Source organism: Schistocerca nitens, chromosome 3, assembly GCF_023898315.1.
Source record: "Schistocerca nitens isolate TAMUIC-IGC-003100 chromosome 3, iqSchNite1.1, whole genome shotgun sequence".
NCBI classification, from domain to species: domain Eukaryota; kingdom Metazoa; phylum Arthropoda; class Insecta; order Orthoptera; family Acrididae; genus Schistocerca; species Schistocerca nitens.
Window position 1 is genome coordinate 984125129 of NC_064616.1, and position 25698 is coordinate 984150826.

General features: G+C 45.6%; 1 protein-coding gene across 1 annotated transcript in view; it reads left to right on the top strand.

Annotated features, from left to right (window-relative positions):
* Positions 1-2015: 2015 nt before the first annotated feature.
* LOC126249049 (selenide, water dikinase 1-like) overlaps positions 2016-25698 on the top strand; it is a 164276-nt gene continuing 140593 nt past the window's right edge. Inside the window, exon 1 of the mRNA XM_049950677.1 lies at positions 2016-2380. Within this exon, the coding sequence (XP_049806634.1) occupies positions 2347-2380 (34 nt within the window). The 5' untranslated portion in view covers positions 2016-2346. The remainder of the gene's footprint in view (positions 2381-25698) is intronic.

The following is a 25698-nucleotide window of genomic DNA, read 5'->3' on the forward strand; positions in this document are numbered from 1 at the left end:
GCAGTCCGAAAACAAAGGAAGTAGGTTACGGTACACTTGTTCCCCACTGCTTGAATTCTGCTCACTGGTGTGGGATCTGTATCAGATAGGGTTGATAGAAGAGATAGAGAAGATCCAATGGAGAGCACTGCGCTTTGTTACAGGATCATTTATTAATCGCGAAAGCGTTACGGAGATGATAGATAAGCTCCAGTGGAAGACTGTGCAGGAGAGACGCTCAGTAGCTCGGTACGGGCTTTTGTTGAAGTTTCGAGAACATACCTTCACTGAGGAGTCCAGCAGTATATTGCTCCCTCCTACGTTTATCTCGCGAATTGACTATGAGGATAAAATCAGAGAGATTAGTGCCCACACAAAGGCATACAGACAATCTTTCTTTCCACGAACAGCACGAGACTGCATTCGAAGGGAGATCCTCCGTCACACACCGTCAGGTGGCTTGCGGAGTATGAATGTAGATGTAGATGTAGAAGGTGTATCATGTGAAACACTTGTTAAGACTTGTAGATAATAGTACCTAACTGTTACTTGTCTTTTACAACTCTATTTACTTATCTGCAACAGAACATGCATACATGTAACAACTGAGGGAAACGGTTACAGATATTAACACAGAGCTTCACCTAATGGCTCTTTCAATGGATACTGATCGAAATCATTTCATTACACTGAGTTGGCACTAACATATGGGTAACTTACGTTGAGCTGGAGAAGGAACTGCTTGTATACTTTCACTCAGTACTGTCCTATGCTATAATCTTATGTTACACAGTAGCAACAAGAAGGAAGTCCTATTTAATCTAAAGAAAGGTGCAATCACAATATTGTGTTAAGCTGATAATGGCAGATCTTCCAGCAGTGCTTTCAGGGACATAGGGACTCTTATGCTTGTTTCACATCATAAAATAGAATATGGTTCATAATAAGAGTGCTTTAGAGGTAAACTGTAGAATTCATTACCACAACACTAGAAGTAAAACTTCTGAGAGAGACTATGAAACCCTGCCTATAGCTCAGAATGGAGTTCTATATTCTGGCGCAAAAAGCTTTAATAGGTTGTTGGCAGAATTCAGGCAGCAAAGTGAAAATCCCAGTGCAGGGGTCATGCCACAGATTTGTAAGAATATAATAATAATAAGTTTCAAAGATGTTTAAAACTGTAAAAATACAGTCAGTAAAAACTTGGCAGAATTGATATATTGCACAATTGAGGCGCTTTGTTTGCCTTCGTGAAATCCTCCATCAGGACAAATTAAATAGATGGACATGTGTTCGATATGTTTAAAACTGCAGTAGAGATTTCTAGCTACTTCTAGCTTCTTACTGTTGCCAGGAATCGTACCGGCAGCGGTAGCCGCGCATGTGGAGTAACTGCTCATACAAGTATTTTTTTGTATCATACGACGGGTTATTACCGTTAAAAGACAATTATATGTTACCAAATTCATCCACAAATAATAACGTTAATCATCGCGTACGGCCTGTTAGTGACAAAGTAAATTTATATGGTAAAACTGCCTTCAGTTAAGCCGCCACTACCTAGACCATTTTGCTCGCTCTTACTATTTTTTTTTTTTTTGTAACACAAGTTCCAAACACAGATCGTAAGAGATTTTTCGCAGTGCTCGCTCTTACTTTCTCACGAAATACAGTTTGAGGTTACGACAGGCAACCCCTTTACTAGCTTGTCGCAGGTATTTCTTTTCTGGACTGGTGGCGGGCGAGCAGTTATACTGAAACTGGCATTAGGTGAACACAAAGCATTTGCAGCGATTTATTGCATGCGCAATTTTTCGTAGAGATATCAGCGCAGACAGGTTGGGTATGTACGAGCCTCAAAAACGTATCGAATACGTTTATACAAGACCTTGCCTTGTGAGTTTAAAAATATTGACGCAATATATTTTTTCATATATCTTCGACATTTTTACAAAAGCTAGACGTCGCTTCAACGCCTATGAATGGAATGTCTCGCCAAAGGTTCTATAACGACTTATATGCTATAGAATCTTTGTTCTTCAGGTTTTTGTGGAACTGCTTTGCAACGTAAGTGTGGAAGTGTTCGAAGGAGGCGATTCGAATTTTTTAAGCTAACCTCTTTTGAAAGTTAGTGTGCTGAAGCGCAAAAATTAAGTTATTGTAGTTCGAAGGTGTGATTTGGTAGTTTGTTTAATGATGGAAGCGGCTGGCGGAACAGATAAAACTCGTTTCAAACCGGAAGATCACGGACTACGGTTGGATTTTAAACTAACTGATTTTTCAGAACTGAAGGGATGAGGATGTAAAGTCCCGCAAGAAGTGTTGTTGAAGCTTCTTGCGGGAATAGGCATTGGTGGCAATGCCGCTATGCTCCCAGCAGATGGAGGAGGTCCACTGATAGGTGAGTGATGTATAATTAATCTACTGTAAGTGACAATAATTTAGCCAAACAACAGATGCAGACACATACGAAAACCAGAAATATGCATCACGAACATATCTCTCTGTTTGTAAGAGATCTAGAAGCTGTTTATGTGCGTGATGCGTGTTATAGTTTCCGACAGAGTGCGTTCTTTTTCACTTCAAAATGCTTTTGTTGCATCATCCAAAAAATTGTTCGTTACAGCCACGAATGGGTTCAACATTGGTACATAGATACTTTCACGTAAGTTAAATTGGTTACAGGTTTATTATACCTAGACGATTGTTCGTAACTGTCAGCGTAATACCCTCTCCCGTGCAGCGATGGTGAACTGAGACCAACCCGTTGCAAACAGTGTGGTCCTCAGTTCGTACGTGATGTTTGACTTACAAAAACTTTTTGAGCCCTGCGATTGCCCACGACGTGTAGACCTTACAGTCGACAGAAGCGTCCGATCCCACGCGTCGGCTTTGACCCGTGACGTAAGGGTGTTGTGTGTGACGTCATGACGGCGCGGAGTTTGGTTTGAGTGTGGCTGTCTCCAGTTCTGTTTTATCTTATTTTATTTACTTTTCTGATCTGTTCGTTCTATCTAGTGAGATTTTTTTTTAATTTAAAAACACTTATTACTTATTTTAATTATCTGTTTCCTCCAATTTCTGTTTTAGTTTATTATATTTATCTTTCTGATCTGTTCGTTCTATCCCGTGAGATTTTTTTTTTAAAAAGACAAAAAACACTAGTCAGCTACTGAAGCATCTCTATCTTTTATGGGTTGCAGGGGTTACGACCCCTTGGGAGGTGGGTGGGTATTCATGCATGGCTGTCTTCACTTACACGTTGTAGCTACGCAAGGCGTCTAAATTTGTTTATATTTAGTTGCCCCCCCCCCCTCCCCACGCAAAACATCCCATTTCCCGCGCATGTCCAGTTAGTGTCATTAGGCTTCTTTTGGAAAGTGTGTGTGTTTGTTTTTGTTTCCGCCATATTTGTGACATCATGGGTCAAAGCAGACGGGCGGGATCGGACGCTTCCGTATTTCCCCATTTATGAAATTTGTACATGCTATCAGATTCCACCCTATTTCAGGTGAAGGTGGTTGTAGTTTCATGGTTGTGGGGCCACTCTGCTGATCGTAGTTGTGAGCGAAATATCCAGTACCAGTGTGTGTTTGAAAATGATGTACGTCTGAAGGAAACAAAAACAGTTTTTTGGGGGTAATTTTCAGATAGATAAATTTTGTGCTTCAGACAGCCTCACCACTCCCACGTGAATCTGAGTTTGTCAAATATCGTCTGGTTTTTTTGGTAGACATATCATCGTTCGGTTTGTATGTATTCTGAATTGTATTCCTGCTATTTCTACGACGGCATTTGAGTAGAAAATGGAATGTATTTACCTTGACATTGTCATCTTGACATTTAATGTTCCATTGTATTGTGACACGAACAACAGCTAATTTTCCTGCAGAATTATTAGCCTTCATCAAACACTCTTCAAAGAAGAACGAATATTTCTCGATATCAGTGTGGCAGACAAGGGAATTTTGAAAATGATGAGTTTACACACACTTTGTGTAATTGTGAGACAAGTATTGTGAGTGGCCGTAAAACATAAATTTGATATTTGAAACAATAAGTCAGTTAAAAAAAAATTGAAAGGTAAACCCAACTCGGAGGACTATTACTAAGGGTGACAACAGAAATGAATGCAAATCCCATGGTAAGCATGAGAAGTGTTGCCATGAAATATCGGCTGGAGGAGGACTTATTTTCTCATCTCAAAGGACAAGGGAGTGGCACAGCTGGAAGGCAGTTATTCTGGGAGGTGTTGTGGAACTGTCAAACTCACTGAAATATTTGGGAAACTGAGGAGTTAAACTTACAAAAGAAGTAAAAGACATCGAAAAAATTTAATTGAACACATCACACTCTTTTTCTTTCTTCTTCTTCTTCTTCTTCTTCTTCTTCTTCTCCTCCATTGACACTGGTGGTAGACTGGTTCATAAACTTTACAGACCTTGATTCGACAGTGAAGAATCCTGAAGTCCTTCCAGCTAGGAGAAGTATTACAAATGGTCAATTCATAATGACAAAAAACAAAATGACAAAATGGAGTGACTTGATGTAAAAGATGGCCCAATATGTATTTACTGTTTTGAAAAAATCAGTTTGTCTAAATCCATCAAGAACTAAAGAAAGAACTGCTGGAATTCGAAATGAGGTTTTTAAAGTGCATAGGGAGGGTAGATTTTGGTTGCCATTGAAAGAAAAAGTGGAAGTAGTTGCAAAATCATTCTTGTTTTTTGAACCAATCAAGACAATATCTGTTGATGCCTTTCATGGTAAACTCATTCCTGATGTGAAAACTCTAATGTTGAAAAGTTATCACAGCCCATTAATGTTTAGAAACAGTAAATCATAGTTATGAAATACTATTTCTGTTTTAAATGTCCATATCTTTTAATTGCAATTGTTTAATAAATCCCTCACTTTAGTGGTTTGGATGTATACATTTTGTTTTGCAATTAATCTAATTGGTACTCGTAATAGTCCATTAAATAATTCATGCAACATCTGTCTGAAAATTACTTAAACAAAATTTCTAGTTGGTGTGATGAATGGCAGCTAGATTTAAATGTAGACAAATGCAGGTAAGAAGTAAAAATAATCCAATAATTTTTTGATACAATATAATAATGTGCTGTATGACCCAGACACATTAAGTATTCAGGCGTAAGATTGCAATGAGGTATGATATGGAACAAGCCTGTAAGGATTGTAGTGGGGAAGGGGAACGGTCGACTTCAGTTTGTTTGGAGAATTTTAGGAAAATGTGTGCCATCTGTTAAGTAGACTAGTGTGACCTATCCCTTAGTACTGTTTGAGTGTTTGGGATCCCCATAAGCTTGAATTAAAGCAGCGGTTCCTGACCTTTTAGAGACCATTACCCTGGAGTGCAATCCAAAAGTAGCTAGCCCGGACTCACTCCTCCCCCCCCTCCCCCTCCCCAGTCTACTCCCCCCACTATTATCAACATTAGTGCCTAATTAAACTTGACAAAAAGATAAATTATATTTATAAATTTTTGTGGGTGTTTTTACATAACCACTAACTAATGAATCAGACATTTGGTACTGCTTATTTCTAAAAACATTTTTTCCTATAAAATAAAGAAATTTACAGTGCATTGCCAGTACTGTTTACAACTCCTCAGAAAAGAAAGCTAACTACCCCACTGAGGATAGACACGTGTTGCAAAACAGGCTGCCTCTGCACCACTCTTCTCCCTAGTGACACATGCTTCACCCTCACCTTGCACCCCCATTTAATATAATAATTCTATATGTCTCAGTGGTCTGGTACAAGTCTTCCAATGGCATGTCACTTTAACAGAAGTGTCCGATCCCACGCGTCGGCTTTGACCCGTGACGTAAGGGTGTTGTCATGTGTGACGTCATGACGGCGCGGAGTTTGGTTTGTGAGTGTGGCGTATTTGTAGATGGTGTCGTGTTGTGGTTTGTTGTGCTCTCTGGTGGTATGTTCAGGGTTTTCGGTTGTGTGGTGTAATGGGCTCAGTTTGCTTTTGCTCATTATCCAGAATTGTTTGTAGTGGAATTCGTTTAAGTGAGTTAACGATTTTGTGTGAAGGTTAATTTAGTGTTTGCTCTACGTCGTGTGGTAAATTTAGTAAAATTAATTGGTCGTTGTTTTTGTTCAGGAATGGATATGACTGATAAAATTAAGTGCGCAGGTCAAGGGAAGTGTTCGATCCCAGTGTGTGGCTGTGTATGTTGATATTGGTATTGGGAGATGTTTTTGAGCCATATAGGCCAAGGGAAGTGTTTGATCCTAATTTATGGGATCGGCAGCTGCTGTTGAGCTATATAGGTCAAGGGAAGTGTCCGATTCCAGATGATATTTGGGGAGTTTTGTGATGTCGGTTTTTTTGTCGTTTTGTGTGGTTTTGTATGGGGGTGGGTGTCTAAATTTGTTTAAAATTAGTTTGCCCCCACCCAAAAACACCCCATTTCCCGCGCTTGTCCCGTTAGTGTCATTAGGCTTTTTGTGGAAAGTGCGTGTGTGTTTGTTTTTCGACGTATTTTCGTCCTCATAATGTGTACGTCCCGACTTCATATGCGCCATATTGGAATCGTGGTTTATGTTCGTTTCCACCATATTTGTGACGTCATGGGTCAAAGCAGATGGGCGGGATCGGACACATCCGTATTTCCAAGGATTTGTGTGTCCCGTACCTACCCAGTTACCCAACTGGGGATAAGCAACCTGCAAAATTAAAGTGGAATTTGAACTACATATCGTTTCTGGTGGCTACTCATATTGTTGATTGGTAGGTTAAGACACAGACTGAAAAATCTATGATATTACTGGAATTCAGTCCTGTAGGCTCTCGGTTTCCGGCACATGCTTAACCGCTAGAACACCAGGCCCAACAATCTACGAAGTTAAAATGTGTGCAGTACACTTAAGCTAATTGTTTTTAAATCACCTGATTACTGGACTCCCTATATCTGAATAGACAGAAATTGGAAGATTAGGCTGCCAAAGCTTTGTGTCTGGCCACTGCCACTAGTAATGGTGGTAATAATAATAATAATAATAACGTATACAAAGTACACGTGTAGTAGGTGGACAAAGAGAGAACAATGGTGATTATGCATTCGTTTCACTGGCTGTAACCTCCAACACATTGTGTTACGTGTCATGCTAGGATTTGAAAATATATGTAATTATTTGTAACTTATCTAATCTGTATTGCAGTCTTACAAATAGTGTAATAGTTACGTTCTTTTAAAAATAAGTTAGTTCCATGACTGAAACACATATGAGCCCTTATGTTTTTATCCCACAGAAAATTACATATCACCCTCAGGGGTAATTTCCCTATGTTGGGAACCAGTGGATTAAGGGAAGACACAGAAGAAATATATAGGTGGGCTGCTGGGTTTAGGTTTGGTAAACATGCAAGTATTACGGAGATACTTTCGGAATTCAAATGGAAATCCCTACAGAGATGATGTTCTTTTCAAGGAACAATATTGAGAAAAATTTAGATAAAGAGAATTTGACTCTGGCCACCAAACGATTCTACTGTAACCAGTGCACATTTTGCTTAGGGACCACAAGGTAATGGAAATTAAGGCTCATAGGGAGACACGTGGACAGTCATTTTCTCTTGCTTTATTTGCAAGTGGAACAGGAAAGGAAGTAATTCCACTGTGCACCACATGGTGGCTTGTGGAGTATGTGTGTATAAGGGGCATTCAAATGAAATCCCCTCACTAGTGTAAAGTAATGTTAACTATTGTATTAACTCTAAGATGTAGTTATACACAGTACACGTACTAAAAATTAGTCACCAAAACTGTTGGTACATTTATCCTGTTGTGACCCTAGCCAGTCAATTCCATCCTTGAAGCAGCTGGTAGGCTGCTGCCGTATCCAGGGCTGGACCCAGTCACAAACTTCATCCACAGTGAATCGATGTCCGCAGATAGCTTTTTTTAGAGGTCCAAACACGAGTCACACGGTGAAAGATCGGGACTGTACGGTGGATGTTCCAGCAGTTTCCCACCAAAACTGCTGCAATGTCGTCTTCGCCACATTGGCTGTATGTTGGCAGGCATTATCATGCAGGAAGATACCGCTATTGGACAACATGCCTCGGAGTTTCGATTTGCTGACTCATCTAAGGTTCTGTAAAAGGGTTTGACAAGGCTAGGCCTTGATGGTTGTTCTCAGTTTCAGAAACTCCACAAGCAGTGGGCCCTTGTGGTCACTCTCCTGCAGGCCCGGGATTTAGAATAGGCCCGAGGTATTCCTGCCTGTTGTAAGAGGTGACTAAAGGAATCTCACACCTTTTGGCCTTTATGTGATGGTCCCCTGTAGGGTTTGACCTCCATTTTTCAAAATTTTCCCGAAGAGCGAGCCAATTGAGAAAGGGTGCCTTACATGGTGCATCATATCCATCGTGCATAGAGATCTTGAGCCCAATTTCTCGTCATGGTATTGCAGTCCCACTCATGCTCCATCTCTTGAACGAGGACACCTTTCTGGGTGCGTTTTCCTCCATCCACTATGTTGTGTCGTTTTCTGCGCCGATGGTGACCATGGAATTCTTTGTGCCTCATATCCAGCACGGTAGCCAGTCCATTGTGGTGGGTCCGCCATGTACAGTATTGGTTGTTGCACCCCTTACTACACAGGGATCGCTCTGCTGATGCCTGCACCATTAACTCCCCACGTATGCCAAGGAGTAGATGCCTGTCATCGAGGGCATCGGGACGCCCGGCAATGGCCATCCTGCCAGGTGGCCTTTGCTGCGGCTGGGTGGTGCCCATGGGGAGGGCCCCAGGTCAGAGTGAGTGGCATCAGGGCGGATCATGCGTGATGAAGCATACCACGTCATCACTTGTAGGTGATAAAATGTCAGCAGTCTCTAAGTGTTCCAAGTATCAGTACAGTGCAAGGAAATATGATCCTAAATCGTTTCCCTCCCTGCCCACACCATGGGAGGCACGCCAGGCTAAGGATGGCAGCGAACCTTATTCACCCCGGTACCTCATATGTACGAGAACTGATGGGTATTCCTTTGTCTCGATGAAGTCTGTTTTTTGTAGAGCATTTAGAGGGCAAGTTTGGGGAGGTGGAGGGCTTGTCCAAAATGCGGTCAGGATCAGTCTTGATAAAAACAGCATCCTCTGCCCAGTCACAGGCATTACTCGCTTGTTACAAGCTGGGGGATGTTTCCGTTACCATTATGCATCATAAGAGCTTAAATATGGTCCAGGGTATTATATTCAACAGGGACCTGCTTTTGCGGTCTGACGACGAGCTGCACACGAATTTAGAGCGGCGAGGTGTTCATTTCCAACTAACAGCGACAAGGAGTTCATCTTGTCTGTCGGGGTCCGAGGGATAATCATGTTGCCACCGGTGCCTTCATCTTGGTCTTCGAGGGTGATACATTACCTGAGAAGGTCAAAGTGATGGTCTACTGCTGTGGTGTCAAGCCATATATTCCTCTTCCACTGTGGTGCTTTAAGTGCTGGAAGTTCGGTAATATGTCTTCCTGCTGTACGTCCTGCATGACATGTTGAGATTGTGGACGTCCATCCCATCCCAATACTCAATGTGCCCTGCCTCCAATCCGGGTCTACTGCGGAGAGCATCATTCCCCTTGCTCACCAGGCTACAGGATTTTACAGCGAGAAAGGAAAATAATGGAATGCAAGACCCTGGACTGGCTGACCTACACTGAGGCCAATAGGAAATTTGAGTGCCTACATCCTGTGGCTATGACCACCTCTTACGCCACTTTTACGAGAACAGTTCTAGCCCCACCAGTTCCGTGAGTTCCAGTCGGCTCTGAGCCGGAAGTCTACACCTGCCCCCTTCATGGTGGGGGGCACTTCCCTCCCTGTTGCTCCCGCTCCACTTACCTCGGGAGAACTGTCCCTCCAACTATCAGGGGCACCAGTCCCCACTTCTCATCCAGAGAAGTATAAGTCGTCTTGGGCTCTTCTCGCTAGGAAGGGGTCCCTTTGGTCACCTGCGTCCCAGGTTCTTGCTCATGGGAAAGATGATGCCTGCCAGTGCCTGAAGTGCCCAAAAGCTCTGGTCGTAGGGCTTCACAATCATTCTCTGTCCCGGAGACTGAATTAGTGAAGCCCTCCCAGCCAGAGAAACTCAAGGGTCAGCGAGAGAAATCCAGAAAGAAGACCCCTAAGACCAAGGAAATTGCAGTGGCACCCACACCACCGTTGCCTACAAGCTCTGCGTCTGAGGATGAGTTGAAAATTCTGGCGTCCGCTAAGGACATAGATCTCGCCAGACACTTAGCCACAATGGATATAATCCCATTTATGAAATAAGTTGGTGGCAGCAGGTGACCTGAGGCGTAGACTGCCTCATTGTTTCATGCCTTCCCAATCTCAAGATCACGTGATCCTCCGGTGGAATTGGGGCTTTTTTTCCACCACCTGGCTGAGCTATGGCAACTGTTGAGCTTTACGCCTGCTTTCTGCATTGCACTCCAGGAAACCTGGTTCCTGGGTAGGCAGACCCCTGCTCTTTGTGGCTACAGGGTATATTACAAGAACCGTATTATGTTAGAGTATAATGACTTTTCTGGAGACTAGAAATCTACTCTGTAGGAATCAGCATGGGTTTCGAAAAAGACGGTCCTGTGAAACCCAGCTTGTGCTATTCGTCCACGAGACTCAGAGGGCCATAGACACGGGGTCACAGGTAGATGCCGTGTTTTTTGACTTCCGCAAGGCATTCGATACGGTTCCCCACAGTCGTTTAATGAACAAAGTAAGAGCATATGGACTATCAGACCAATTGTGTGATTGGATTGAAGAGTTCCTAGATAACAGAACGCAGCATGTCATTCTCAATGGAGAGAAGTCTTCCGAAGTAAGAGTGATTTCAGGTGTGCCGCAGGGGGGTGTCATAGGACCGTTGCTATTCACAATATACATAAATGACCTTGTGGTTGACATCTGAAGTTCACTGAGGCTTTTTGCAAATGATGCTGTGGTGTATCGAGAGGTTGTAACAATGGAAAATTGTACTGAAATGCAGGAGGTTCTGCAGTGAATTGACGCATGGTGCAGGGAATGGCAATTCAATCTCAATGTAGGCAAGTGTAATGTGCTGCGAATACATAGAAAGATAGATCCCTTATCATTTAGCTACAATATAGCAGATCAGCAACTGGAAGCAGTTAATTCCATAAATTATCTGGGAGTAGGCATTAGGAGTGATTTAAAATGGAATGATCATATAAAGTTGATCGTCGGTAAAGCAGATGCCAGACTGAGATTCATTGGAAGAATCCTAAGGAAATGCAATCCGAAAACAAAGGAAGTAGGTTACAGTACGCTTGTTCGCTCACTGCTTGAATACTGCTCAGCAGTGTGGGATCCGTACCAGATAGGGTTGGTAGAAGAGATAGAGAAGATCTAACGGAGAGCAGCGCGCTTTGTTACAGGATCATTTAGTAATCGCAAAAGCGTTACTGAGATGATAGATAAACTCCAGTGTAAGACTCTGCAGGAGAGACGCTCAGTAGCTCGGTATGGGCTTTTGTTGAAGTTTCGAGAACATACCTTCACTGAAGAGTCAAGCAGTATATTGCTCCCTCCTACGTATATCTCGCGAAGAGACCATGAGGATAAAATCAGAGAGATTAGAGCCCACACAGAAGCATACCGACAATCCTTCTTTCCACGAACAATACGAGACTGGAATAGAAGGGAGAACCGATAGAGGTACTCAGGGTACCCTCTGCCACACACCGTCAGGTGGCTTGCGGAGTATGGATGTAGATGTAGAACCGTAGTGAATATAATGATGTCACGTGGAGTTTGCGATTTATGTCCTGATACTGGTGTATAGTGAACATGTTCCCCTTCAAACTCCTCTTGAAGCTGTGTCTGTCAGGGTACGGACAACGCAGGAAATAACTTTAAGCAACGTATATCCCCCTCCAGATGGTGTGGTACCGCTTAACATATTGGCTGCACTGATTGGTCACCTCCCTAAACCTTTCCTACTTCTGGGAGATTTTAATGCCCATAGCCCCTTGTGGGGTAGCACCATGCTTACTGGCCCTGGCAGCGATGTCGAAAATTTACTGTCCCAATTCGACCTCTGCCTCTTAAATTCTGGGGCCGCCACATTTTTCAGTGTGGCTCATGGTAGTTACTTGGCCATTGATTTATCAATCTGCAGCCAAGAACTTCTCTCATCTAACCTCTGGAGAGCACATGACGACCTGTGTGGATGACCACTTCCTCATCTTCCTGTCACTGCCCCAGCGTTAGGCCCACGGACACTTGTCCAGATGGCCTTGAAACAAGGCAGACTGGGAAACTTTCACCTCTACTGTCACTGTTGAATGTCTCCCGCATGGGAACATCAATGTGATGGTTGACAGGTGACTACAACAATTGTTTCTGTGGCAGAAAACACGATCCCTCGCTCTTTAGGGTGCCCCCAGCGAAAGGAAGGCCCTACGTGGTCGCCGGAAGTCGCTGAAGCAATTAAGGAGCGTCGGTGAGCTCTACAGCGGCACCAAGTCTGGACAAAGATAAAATGAGTTTTTGGGTTCCAGATCCCAACAGGTGTCCCTGGCATTAACATCAGTGGCGTGTTATCTACCGGCGCAAACACGATTGACAAGCACTTTCCTGAACACTGTGCTCGTGCCTCTGCATCAGAGAATTACCCCCAGCCTTTCGCACTCTCAAATGGCGGATGGAAGAGGAAGTCCCCTCGCTCACTACATACCACAGTGAACCGTATAATGCCCCATTTACAGAGTGGGAGTTCCTCTGTGCGCGTGCACATTGCCCTGACAGCACATGGGCCAGATCAGGTCCACAGTCAGATGATTAAGCATCTCTTGTCTGACTGCAAGCAACATCTCCTCATGATCTTCAACCAGATCTGGTGTGATGGTGTCTTTCCATCATGCTGGCAGAAGAGCACCATCATACTAGTGCTCGAACCTACAAAAACCCGCTTGATGTGGATAGCTATCAGCCCATCAACTTCACCAATGTTCTTTGCAAGCTGCTGGAACGGTGGGGTTGGGGCCTGGAGTTGTGTGGCCTGCCGGCTCCATGTCAGGACGGCTTCCGCCAGGGTCGCTCTACCACTGATAATCTTGTATCATTCGATTCTGCCATCTGAACAGCTTTTTCCAGAAGTTGACACCCGGTTGCAATCTTTTTTGATTTACGAAAAGCGTATGACACCATCATATCCTTGGCACATTATACGAGTGGGGTATCAGACTCCCACTCCTGATTTTTTTTTTAAATCTAGAATTTCCTGTCATTTCATTTTTTCCATGTCCAAGTTGGTGCCTCCCATAGTCCCCCCCCCCTCCCCCATATCCAGGAGAATGGGGTCCTGCAGGGCTCTGTATTAAGTGTGTGTATTCTTAGTGGCCATTAACGGTCTAGCAGCAGCTGTAGGGCCATCAGTCTCACCCTCTCTGTATGCAGACTGCAGACGACTTCTGCATTTCGTACTGCTCCACCAGTGCTGGTGTTGCTGAGCGGCGCCTACAGGGAGCCATCCACGAGGCGCAGTCATGGGCTCTAGCCCACGACTTTCAGTTTTTCGGCCGCAAAGTCATGTGCTACGCTCTTCTGTCAGCATTGTATCGTTCATCCGGAACCATAACCTTACCTTACTGATGATCCCCTCGCTGTAGTGGAGACGTATAGATTTTTAGGACTGGTTTTCGTCGCCCAAGTGACCTGGCTTCTCACTTTCATCACCTTAATCGGAAGTGCTGGGAGCTCCTCAGTGCCCTCTGCTGCCAGAACGACACCGACTGGGGTGTAGATAGAATACGCTGCTGCAGCTCTACAGAGCAATTGTTCAATCCCACCTTGACTGTGGGACTCGGGTTTATGGTTCAGCGGCGCCCTCAGAGTTGCATTTACTTGACCCAGTGCAACACTGTGTTGTTAGACTAGTGATGGGAGCTTTTAGGACGAGTCTGGTGACAAGCGTCCTTGTGGAGGCCGGAGTCCCTCCATTGCGTGCATAACTGCTTACCAGTTACGTTGCGCACATTCGTACTTCTCCTGCGAATCCGAATTGCCAGCTCCTTTCCCCACCTACTGTGGTTCACCTCCCACATCGGCGGCCGAGGTCAGGGCTTCCAATTGCAGTTTGCGTCTGATCCCGTGTATCTGAACTGGAGTCCTTGCTTTTACCACCTGTACTCGGGGTTCAATCATGTACACCTCCATGGTGTACACTTAAGCCGCGGCTTCGCCTGGACCTTTCACATGGACCAAAGGACTCGGTTCACCCCACGGCTCTCCGCTGTCATTTCATCTTGATTCTTGACATGTACTGATGCCATGAAGTGGTTTACACTGACAACTTGATGGGTCATGGTCATGTTGGCTTCGCGTATATCCATGGAGGACGTATTCAAGAGCATTCCTTGCCCGATGGCTGCAGTGTTTTCACTGCATTGCTGGTGGCTATATCTCGTGCTCTTGAGCACATCCTTTCATGCCATGGGGAGTTGCTCCTTATGTGTACTCACTCCTGGAGCACCCCCAGGGGGTCCACAACTCTGTTGTGGACACGTGCGTAGCGAGCACGGGACCCCGAGCTAATGTGGCCCTCCTTCCTTTCCGGGCTGCATACCTTCCCATTCCGCATCCTTCCCCCCCCCCCCCCCCCCATCTTCGCACCCCCCCCCCCCACCTCTGGCTCTTTCCTTCCCTTTCTCCCCCTCTGGGAGTATGGTTTGTGCCTACGTCCGGAGACGGACGCTCGAAACTGTTCCAAATTCCTTGCTTTCTACACTTGTAAGTCTTCGTCCTTCCTCTGTCCTTCTCCTTTCCTTCCCTGTTCTCTTTGCACTTTTCTCCGCTGCGGCGTTTGAGATCCCTCTTCTTTCCTTTCCCTTTCTCTTTTTTCCTCCCTGTGCGTGTCTGAAGGCCGACCCACGCACTTCCATGCGTAGCTGGTGACGGGGTAACGCGTAATTCCCCGCCCCTGGTAGACAGGTAGGACACGTACGTACCCCCTGGTAACGGCCAGGCCCAGGGAGGGGTGATTACCCGAGCTGATACCTCCCGAAAGTGCCGATTGGTCCCTCCGTCCGTTTGCCGGGAGGTGTGACCTGAGGTGTGAACAATCACCTAAGGCGGGTGTGCCCTCAGTGAGGGCTCCCACAAGGGAGGAGCGCGCCATCGGAGATGCCGGTAATCATGGGGGATTCTTCCGCAATGGTTTCCTCACCTTCCACTATGTCTGCTCACAAACGTAAGTTCACTGAGTCTCAGCCACAGACGGTTCTTCCATCGTTGCCACAGTTCCTTGTTGTTTCTCGGTCTGACGAAGGTCACGACTTCTCCACGGTCAACCCTTTCATTATTCAGAAAGGTGTCGACGCAATTGCAGGTCCTGTAAAGTCTTGTTCCAGATTACGGAATGGCACCATGTTGTTAGAAACACACAGTGCCCTCCAGGCACAAAAATTGCTGCGTACTTCTCTGCTCCACACCTTCCCTGTCCAGGTGGAACCGCACCTACATCTACATCTACATCTATACTCCGCGAGCCACCTTACGGTGTGTGGCGGAGGGTACTTATTGTACCACTATCTGATCCCCCCTTCCCTGTTCCATTCACGAATTGTGCGTGGGAAGAACGACTGCTTGTAAGTCTCCGTATTTGCTCTAATTTCTCGGATCTTTTCGGTGTGATCATTACGCGAGATATATGTGGGCGGTAGTAATATGTTGCCCATCTCTTCCCGGAATGTGCTCTCTCGTAATTTCGATAATAAACCTCTCCGTATTGCGTAACGCCTTTCTTGAAGTGTCCGCCACTGGAGCTTGTTCAGCATCTCCGTAACGCTCTCGCGCTGACTAAATGTCCCCATGACGAATCGCGCTGCTTTTCGCTGGATCATGTCTATCTCTTCTATTAATCCAACCTGGTAAGGGTCCCATACTGATGAGCAATACTCAAGAATCGGACGAACAAGCGTTTTGTAAGCTACTTCTTTCGTCGATGAGTCACATTTTCTTAGAATTCTTCCTATGAATCTCAACCTGGCGCCTGCTTTTCCCACTATTTGTTTTATGTGATCATTCCACTTCAGATCGCTCCGGATAGTAACTCCTAAGTATTTTACGGTCGTTACCGCTTCCAATGATTTACCACCTATGGCATAATCGTACTGGAATGGATTTCTGCCCCTATGTATGCGCATTATATCACATTTATCTACGTTTAGGGAAAGCTGCCAGCTGTCGCACCATTCATTAATCCTCTGCAGGTCTTCCTGGAGTACGTACGAGTCTTCTGATGTTGCTACTTTCTTGTAGACAACCGTGTCATCTGCAAATAGCCTCACGGAGCTACCGATGTTGTCAACTAAGTCATTTATGTATATATATGTACCTTAAATTATATATATTTATGTATATATATGTACCTTAAATTCCTCGCGTGGAGTCGTTTATACACGCTCCCTCGATGGATTGTCTGACGAAGAAATTCAGCACTACCTGTCTGACCAGGGCGTAACGGCTGTTCATAGAGTTATGAAAAGGGTTGACACGAACATCATTCCAACCCGCACTGTCTTCTTGACATTTGACAAAGTTCAACTCCCATCGAAAATCAAAGCAGGCTATGAGATAATTTCCGTTCGCCCTTACGTCCCAAACCCTACGCGTTGCTATCGATGTCAGCGGTTCAATCACACCAGCCAGTCCTGTTCCAATCCGGCCAAATGTGTTACGTGTGGCAAGGATGCCCATGAGGGTGCTTGTCCACCTCCATCCCCTCGCTGCATCAACTGTATGGGTGACCACGCTGCTTCCTCTCGAGATTGCCCCGTTTTTAAGGACGAAAAACTCATCCAGGAAATAAGAGTGAAGGAAAAGGTGTCGACCTTTGCTGCTCGAAAATTATTCGCCAGTCGACAGCCCACTGTGCCTCAGACAGGAAAATACAGCACTGTCCTTGCTTCCCCTCGGCCAACAAAGGAGGCGGCCACGCAGACTTGCGACCTCACCTTTAGTACCACGGTCGTCAGATCGGCCAGCGCAAAGATCGCACGTTCAACCTCACCACTTTCGCCTGCCCACTCTCTGGCTCACCCTTCGTCGGGTTCTGCTAAATCTCGAGCCCAAAAGTCAGACGCCAAGTCTTCGAAAAAAGAGCATACTCGTGAAGAGTTTTTATGTACCGCAACTTCCCAACCATTGGTTCCTCCTTCATCTAAACATCATACTTCCAAGAAGGCTACAAAGAAACCCAGTTCCTCTCCTTCTCCGCCAAGGCGTGCCCCATCTACAGCACCACCTGGTGGAAATCGCCCTCGGCCGTCTTCTGTGTCGCTGAGGCGCACTGCTGGTGGCCGGTCAACCGGCCGATCGCTGGTGGCAGGAGCTGCTCCTGACCAACCTATGGATCAGGATCTTCTGCCTTCGGCTGAATGCCATTCCATGCTGTCGGTCGCAAGCTCTGAGCAGTCGTTGAGTTGACGGCACCCTTGGTCACATTCCTCCATTTTCTGTTCACCCTATGTCCATTATCCACTGGAATATCCGCGGCATTCAAGCCAATCGGGATGAATTGTCGATCCTCTTACGATCCTACTCGCCGGTCATCTTCTGTCTGCAGGAAACAAAGCTGTGTCCCCATGACCGCTTTGTTCTCCCTCATTTTCAGTCCGTCCGATATGACCTCCCCTCTGTTGAAGGCACTCCAGCCCATGGAGGACTCATGATTCTTCTCCATGATACTCTCCATTATCGCCAAATCCCCTTAAACAGTTCCTTCCAAGCTGTCGCCGTCCGTCTTTCCCTTTCTGGATACACGTTCTCTCTTTGTACTGTATACATTCCATCGTCCACACCAATGGCGCGAGCTGATCTCCTTCATCTTCTTGGTCAGCTTCCACCCCCCTATTTGCTGGTTGGGGACTTCAATGCCCACCACGCGCTTTGGGGATCTCCACATCCTTGTCCACGTGGCTCACTATTGCTAGACATCTTCCACCAAGCGGATCTAGTTTGCCTCAACACTGGGGTCCCGACATTTTTGTCTGCCTCCACGACAAATTTATCTCATTTGGACCTTGCGGTCGGTACTGTTCTGCTAGCTCGGCGCTTCGAATGGTTCGCCCTTGATGATACACACTCGAGTGACCACTTTCCATGTGTCCTTAGACTGCAGCCTCAACTGCCATATATGCGCCCACGGCGCTGGAAGTTTGGCGAAGCCGATTGGACACTTTTTTCGTCTCTAGCGACATTCAATGACCGTCGCTTTCCCAGCGTCGACGATGAGGTCACACATATTACCGACGTTATTCTTACAGCTGCGGAACGTTCAATACCACGCACCTACGAATTTCCCCGGCGCCCCCCAGTTTCTTGGTGGAACGAGGCATGCCGTGACGCAATACGTGAGCGGTGACGTGCTCTTCGCATTTTCCGTCACCATTCTACTTTGGCCAACTGTATCCGCTATAAGCAGCTCCGTGCGCGATGCCGTCGCGTCATCCGCGATAGCAAGAAGGCAAGCTGGAAATTCTTTATTAGCTCATTTAACACCTTCACTCCCTCCTCGGAAGTTTGGAGTCGGCTTCGACGGTTCTCAGGCGCGCCTAGTTTCTCCCCGGTCTCTGGGCTCACTGTCGCGCATGATACCTTAGTGGACCCCGTCTCAATTTCTAACTCATTGGGTCAGCACTTAGCTGAGATTTCGAGCTCTTCAAATTACCCGTCAGCGTTTCTCCCGAAGAAACGTGCAGCGGAAGTGCGACATCTTGCTTTCTCCTCTCAAAATCACGAAAGCTACAATACTGTTTTCTCCATGCGGGAACTCCAACATGCCCTCTCTTCTTCTCGCTCCTCCGCCCCAGGACCGGATGGTATCCATGTCCAAATGTTGCTGCATTTATCAACCCATAGTCTGCGTTACCTCCTTCGCCTTTATAATCGAATTTGGACCAACAGTACCTTTCCCAGACGATGGCGGGAAGCTATTGTCGTTCCCGTCCCGAAACCTGGAAAGGACAAACATCTCCCCTCTAGCTATCGCCCCATTTCTCTCACGAGTACTGTCTGTAAGGTTTTGGAGCGTATGGTGAATTACCGTCCAGCGTGGTGGCTGGAATCCCGCAGTCTTTTAACACCAGCCCAATGCGGATTCCGAAAGCATCGTTCTGCAGTTGACCATCTTGTTGCTCTCTCCACTTATATCATGAACAATTTTCTCCGGAAACGCCAAACGGTAGCAATATTTTTTGATCTGGAGAGAGCATACGATACCTGTTGGAGGACAGGCATCCTCCGCACACTGTTCTCTTGGGGCTTTCGAGGCCGGCTGCCCCTTTTTCTTCGCGAATTTATGGCAGAGCGCACATTTAGGGTGCGGGTGAACACTACTCTCTCCCGTACTTTCTCCCAAGAAAACGGGGTACCCCAGGGCTCCGTGCTGAGTGTTGTACTGTTTGCCATCGCCATAAATCCAATTATGGATTGTCTCCTTCCTGATGTCTCGGGCTCCCTCTTTGTGGACGATTTTGCGATCTACTACAGCTCTCAACGGACCAGCCTTCTTGAACGTCGTCTTCAAGGATGTCTCGATCGCCTCCACTCTTGGAGCATCGAAACCGGTTTCCGCTTCTCACCCAGTAAGACCGTTTGTGTTAATTTTTGGCGACGTAAGGAGTTTCTTCCGCCCTCCTTACATCTAGGTCCTGTCAACCTTCCGTTTTCAGACGTCGCTAAATTCTTGGGTCTTATGTTTGACAGAAAACTGTGCTGGTCCTCCCACGTTTCCTATCTTTCGGCTTGCTGTCTGCGATCCCTTAACACCCTCCGTGTCCTGAATGGTACCTCCTGGGGAGCGGACAGAGTGGTCCTTCTCAGCCTCTATCGCGCCTTAGTGCGCTTGAAATTGGATTATGGAAGCATAGTCTACTCCTCTGCTCGGCCGTCTATTCTTCGGCGTCTCGACTCTATCCACCACCGTGGATTACGTTTAGTGTCTGGAGCTTTTTACACTAGCCCTGTGGAAAGCCTTTATGCTGAGACTGCTGAACCTCCGCTGTCCAATCGGCGAGCAGTCCTTCTGAGTCGTTATGCTAGCCATCTGTCTTCCATGCCTGCTAATCCAGCCCATGACCTTTTTTTCGACGCCTCCTTTGATGTAGGGTATGCAGGCCGCTCCTCCTCCCTACTACCCCCGGGAGTACGCTTCCGTCAACTGCTCCACTCTCTTTCCTTCCGCTTTCCTAAAACCTTCTTGACAACTTGGGGTACAGCACCGCCTTGGCTCCGTCCCCGGATCTGCCTGCTCCGTGACCTTTGTCGATTTCCCAAGGATGGTACCCCTACACTTGTTTATCGTCGGGCATTTGCTGCTCTCTGTGCACTAATGACGGACGCCACATTTATTTACACCGACGGCTCGAAAACATCGTTAGGTGTAGGGAGTGCCTATATTGTTGGCGACACCCCAAATCACTTTCGGCTTCCCGACCAGTGTTCGGTTTATACTGCGGAGCTTTACGCTGTTCTCCAGGCTGTCCACTACATCCGCCGCCATCAGCAGATACAGTACGTAATCTGCTCAGATTCTCTCAGCTCTCTCCTCAGTCTCAAAGTTCTTTACCCTGTGCACCCTCTGGTCCACCGGATTCAGGACTGTCTGCGCTTGCTCCACTTGGGGGGCGTCTCGGTGGCGTTCCTCTGGCTCCCGGGACACGCTGGTATCTGTGGGAATGAGGTGGCCGATATAGCGGCCAAGGCTGCAGTCTCTCTTCCTCGGCCAGCTATTCAGTCGATTCCCTTCACCGATCTCCGGAGTGTTTTATGTCGCAAAGTTGCTCATTTATGGCACGCGCATTGGTCAACACTTCCCTGTAATAAATTGCGGGAAGTGAAAGCCCTTCCTTGCGCTTGGACCTCTTCCTCTCGAACGCGTCGTCGGGAGGAGGTAATTTTAGCTAGACTCCGGATAGGGCACTGTCTTTTTAGCCATCGACATCTTTTAAGCGGCAATCCTCCCCCACTCTGTCCCCACTGCTCTCAGCTGTGGACGGTAAGACACCTTTTAATTGAATGCCCCTATTTTAATCCGTTACGCTCCCGTCTACAGCTATCGCCTGATCTATCGTCGATTTTAGCAGATGACATGCGCTCAGCCGACCGCGTTCTCCAGTTTATTAGTGACAGTCAAATGACGTCAGTCATTTGAAGCCTTTTTTGGGGACAACCAACCCCTTTCTGTAGTGGCTTTTTAAGCAATCCTTCTGCTTTTAGTTTCTCCAATTTTATGACTTTGTTCCCATTGCAGCTGGTTTTCAATTTCGGTTTTTTACTATTTGCTAAGTCACGGGCTGGGCGCTAATGACCATAGAAGTTTTGCGCCCTAAAACAAAAAAAAAAAAAAAAAAAAAAAAAAACAAAAAAAACAAAAAAAAAACCTCCTGGAGCAGCCTTTAAGCTGTCGACCAGTGCTACTCTAGTCATCCTCTGGTAGCGACCATCCAGGAGTCCCTCTGTGCCCTGGAACGGTCCGGTCCTTGAGTGGTGTTTGTGTGGACCCGAGGACATGTCGGAATCCCAGGCAACGAACTTGCTGACAGGGTGACCAAACAGGCTACACGGAAACTGCTTATGGAGATCGGCATTCCAATAAGTGACCTGCATTCGTTTTTACGTCGCCAGGTTTTTTGGCTTTGGGAGACGGAATGACATAGTCTCAGTACGCACAACAAACTGTGTGCTATTAAGGAGACAAAGAATGTGTGGCAGTCCTCCATGCGGGCCTCTCGCAGGGACTCTGTGGCTACCTGCTGGCTCCGCATTGGCCACGTTTGGATGACCCACGAGTACCTCCTGCGTCGTGAAGCCTTGCTTTAGTGTCTATTCGGCACTCGGTTGACAGTGGCCTATATTCTGGTGCACTGTCCCACTTTGACTGTCCTGCGATGAAATTTTCAGGTACCTGACTCATTGCTGCTAATTTTATCTGACAACGCCTCATCGGCTGATTTAGTTTTAGCTATGGGTTTTAACATTTGATCTAAATTTTAGCGCATATGCTTTGTCCCTCTGTGTCCTCCACCCTAGTGCTTCTAGGGAGGTGGTTTTAATGTATGGTCAGCCAGCCATGGTAATCTGTTTTGTTGTTTTAATCTCTTCTATCTGTTTCTCTGGGTTTCTTCCCCCTTTTTTACATTTAAGTGTTTGTTGCCCTTCCGTCGTTCTTGGGGTTTTTCCTTTCTCTCCATTTTTTTGTTGTCAGTGTTGCTTGTTTTATTCTCACCCTTGTGACATTGTTTTATTCGGAACAAGGGACCAATGACCTAGCTGTTTAGTCCCTTCCCTTCTCTTTTAATAATTTCTGTGGCGGAAAACGTGATCCCTCGTTTTCTAGGGTGCCCCTGGCGAAAGAAACACACACACACACACACACACACACACACACACACACCAGAAGTCGCTGAGGCAATTACAGAGTGTTGGCAAGCTCTGCAGCTAAATAAGCAGCACCCTTCACTAGAGCACCTAATGGCCTTTAAGTGGCTCCATGCCTGCATTCGCTTGCTTATAAAACAATGGAAACAGGAGTATTGGGAGAGGTAGGTGTCTACCATTGGGTGCCATACGTCACAATGCCAAGTCTGGATAAATATCAGACGTCTTTTTGGATATCAGATCTCAACAGGTGACCTTCCCAGAACTGATGTGCACAGTCTTTGATTTCTTTGTAGGTGACGAAGTCGCATGTTTTCACTGCTTGCTCTGACGCTTGCTTTCCAGTTCAAAATCGTGACACCATATTTATTTACCTGTGACAATACGTGACAGAAAACCATATTCCTCCTCACGATACCATTGCAGATGACTCAGACAGCACCATTAGAGTATTGTGCTGTTTGACAGTCAGTTGGTGGGACACGCAGTGGGCATTGATTTTTCGAAAGTTCAAATGTTGATGAACTATGGTGTGGGTGGTGCCCATTCTAATACCCAGTAACTGATAGATCTTGTCCACTGTGATTCTGCAGTTGCCATAGACTAAAGCATTCACTCCCGCAACCATTTCCAATGTGATGATACAATGAGCCTGTCGAGGATGATCGTCGTCTTCCAGTGACTCGCACCACTCAAGGAATCGTTTGCACGATTCCACAGCACTTGAACGACTCACACTGTACTCACCGTGCACACCCTTCATCCGTCGATGCATTTCACGGCCTCCAATTCCCTCCGCCGCCAAAAATCGAATCTCTTTGTTGTTCCTGCTTACTCGCCTGCATGTTCAGTAGCGGATGATAATTTGTGTGATCACCTTCTCTTCGGCGTGAAATCACACTGGCACTATGCAACTTCAGACGATGCGCACACATCAGTCTCTCTCTACCAATAGATGGTGCCACCATACCCGCAGTTACATGGTGCCACCTTACATGTAAGGCAAAGCTAGACGCACTGACGAAGTTTCATTTGAATTAACCTTATAGATGTAGATGTTGTTGTGGTGGTTTGATGCCGCTCTCCATGCTACTCTATCCTGTGCAAGCTTCTTCATCTCCCAGTACCTACTGCAACCTACATCCTTCTGAATCTGCTTGGTGTATTAATCTCTTGGTCTCCCTCTACGATTTTTACCCTCCACGCTGCCCTCAAATACTAAATTGGTGATCCCTTGATGCCTCAGAATATGCCCCACCAACCAATCCCTTCTCCTAGTCAAGTTGTGCCACAAATTTCTCTTCTCTCCAATTCAATTCAATACCTCCTCATTAGTTATGTGATCTACCCATCTAATCTTCAGCATTCTTCTGTAGCACCACATTTCGAAAACTTCTATTCTCTTCTTGTCTAAACTATTTATCGTCCACATTTCACTTCCATACATGGCTACACTCCATACAAATACTTTCAGAAATGACTTCCTCACACTTAAATCTATACTCGATGTTAACAAATTTCTCTTCTTCAGAAACTCTTTCCTTCCCATTGCCAGTCTACATTTTATATTCTCTCTACTTCGACCATCATGAGTTATTTTTCTCCCCAAATAGCAAAACTCCTTTACTAATGTAATTCCCTCAGCATCACCCGACTTAATTCGACTACATTCCATTATCCTCATTTTGCTTTTGTTGATGTTCATCTTATATCCTCCTTTCAAGACACTGTCCATTCCATTTAGCTGCTCTTCCAAGTCCTTTGCGGTCTCTGACAGAATTACAATGTCGTCGGCGAACCTCAAAGTTTTTATTTCTTCTTCAAGGAATTTTAATACCTACTCCAAATTTTTCTTTTGTTTCCTTTACTGCTTGCTCAATATACAGATTGAATAACATCGGGGAGAGGCTACAACCCTGTCTCACTCCCTTCCCAACCACTGCTTCCCTTTCATGCCCCTTGACTCTTATAACTGCCATGTGGTTTCTGTACAAATTGTAAATAGCCTTTCGCTGCCTGTATTTTACACCTATAGATGTAGATATACCCTATATATGCCTGAGATTTAAACTAGCCATGGGGTAATTTCCAGACTCATTTTTAGTTTTTGGTCTTTGGTCTTTTTTTATCTTATGTGAGAAGTGTGAAATATTCTCCAGATAGTGATTGGTGATGTGAGTGTGTTAGTGTGCTCGTATAACATAACGTGCAATGTGCCAGCTTGCGAGGCAGGAAGGTGAGCCGTGCTCAGAATGAATCTATCTGTTGTATTCGTCACCATGTCTGGTGCACAGGCTGGCCTGTACGTGATTTTTATGCAGTTTTCTGTGTGCTCAGTTGGGCAAATGCTGGGCTGTTCCCCACGTTTTGCCTCATACATCTTGATGTACAGGGATAGGCAAGATAATGTGAACACCTGTACTTGTTTGGTAATGGTTTATTAACACTTTGCCGTCTGCTCGTCCCTTATAAATTTATTCTTGTGGTGCCGGCAGCACTAATTCGGATTACTTGGCTTGTCGCCGGCTGCTTGTCACCTTTTCCATTGATGACAAGCTACAGACACACAGACTTTTGTGGGCTTTAAAATTTCTGGAAATCCTCTATTTTGCTGTATCGTTCCACAAGCTCGAATTTTCTTTTCAAGTAACTTCTCTGCAAGTTGTACACTGTTATAATAATTATCCATGTAATAGAGGTTATGCCACTTTCCATAAGAAGGTGTCAATAATTCCATCATTGTTTTTGCTAAAGGCCATCCAGTGCCAAAATATATCTTGAATGAGGAAATATATCTTGACTGAGGAAATGTATCCCATACTCGAATCACATTAAAACGTCCACGCCACATCAGTTGAGATGTTATGACTTAAATTAAATGTTTCTTTAAACTCTTTGGAAAAATAAGCAATTATGAATTGCACTTTGAAAAGCCGGTCGGCATTACCCGGTTTACTGTTGTTGTTGGGACAATGTAAAAATGATATTTGTCTTAATTGGTTGCAGGACATAGTTATGCGAAATATTGATGTGTCTGTCAACGGATTCGTTGACCAATAATCATCAATCCTTGCTTTTTTTTACAGTTCCCATGAGGATAGCAAGCCCAAACCATTTTCTAAATTCTGGTCCTGTAATGTCGACAGATTTGACATATTTTGTATCCAGTTTCCTTCTATTGCAATTTTGACTATAGTACTTGTTGGTTTTGTTACTAATATATTCGAATAGATCATTCCCAATTTATAATTCTACGCTATCCTTGATGCTCCGT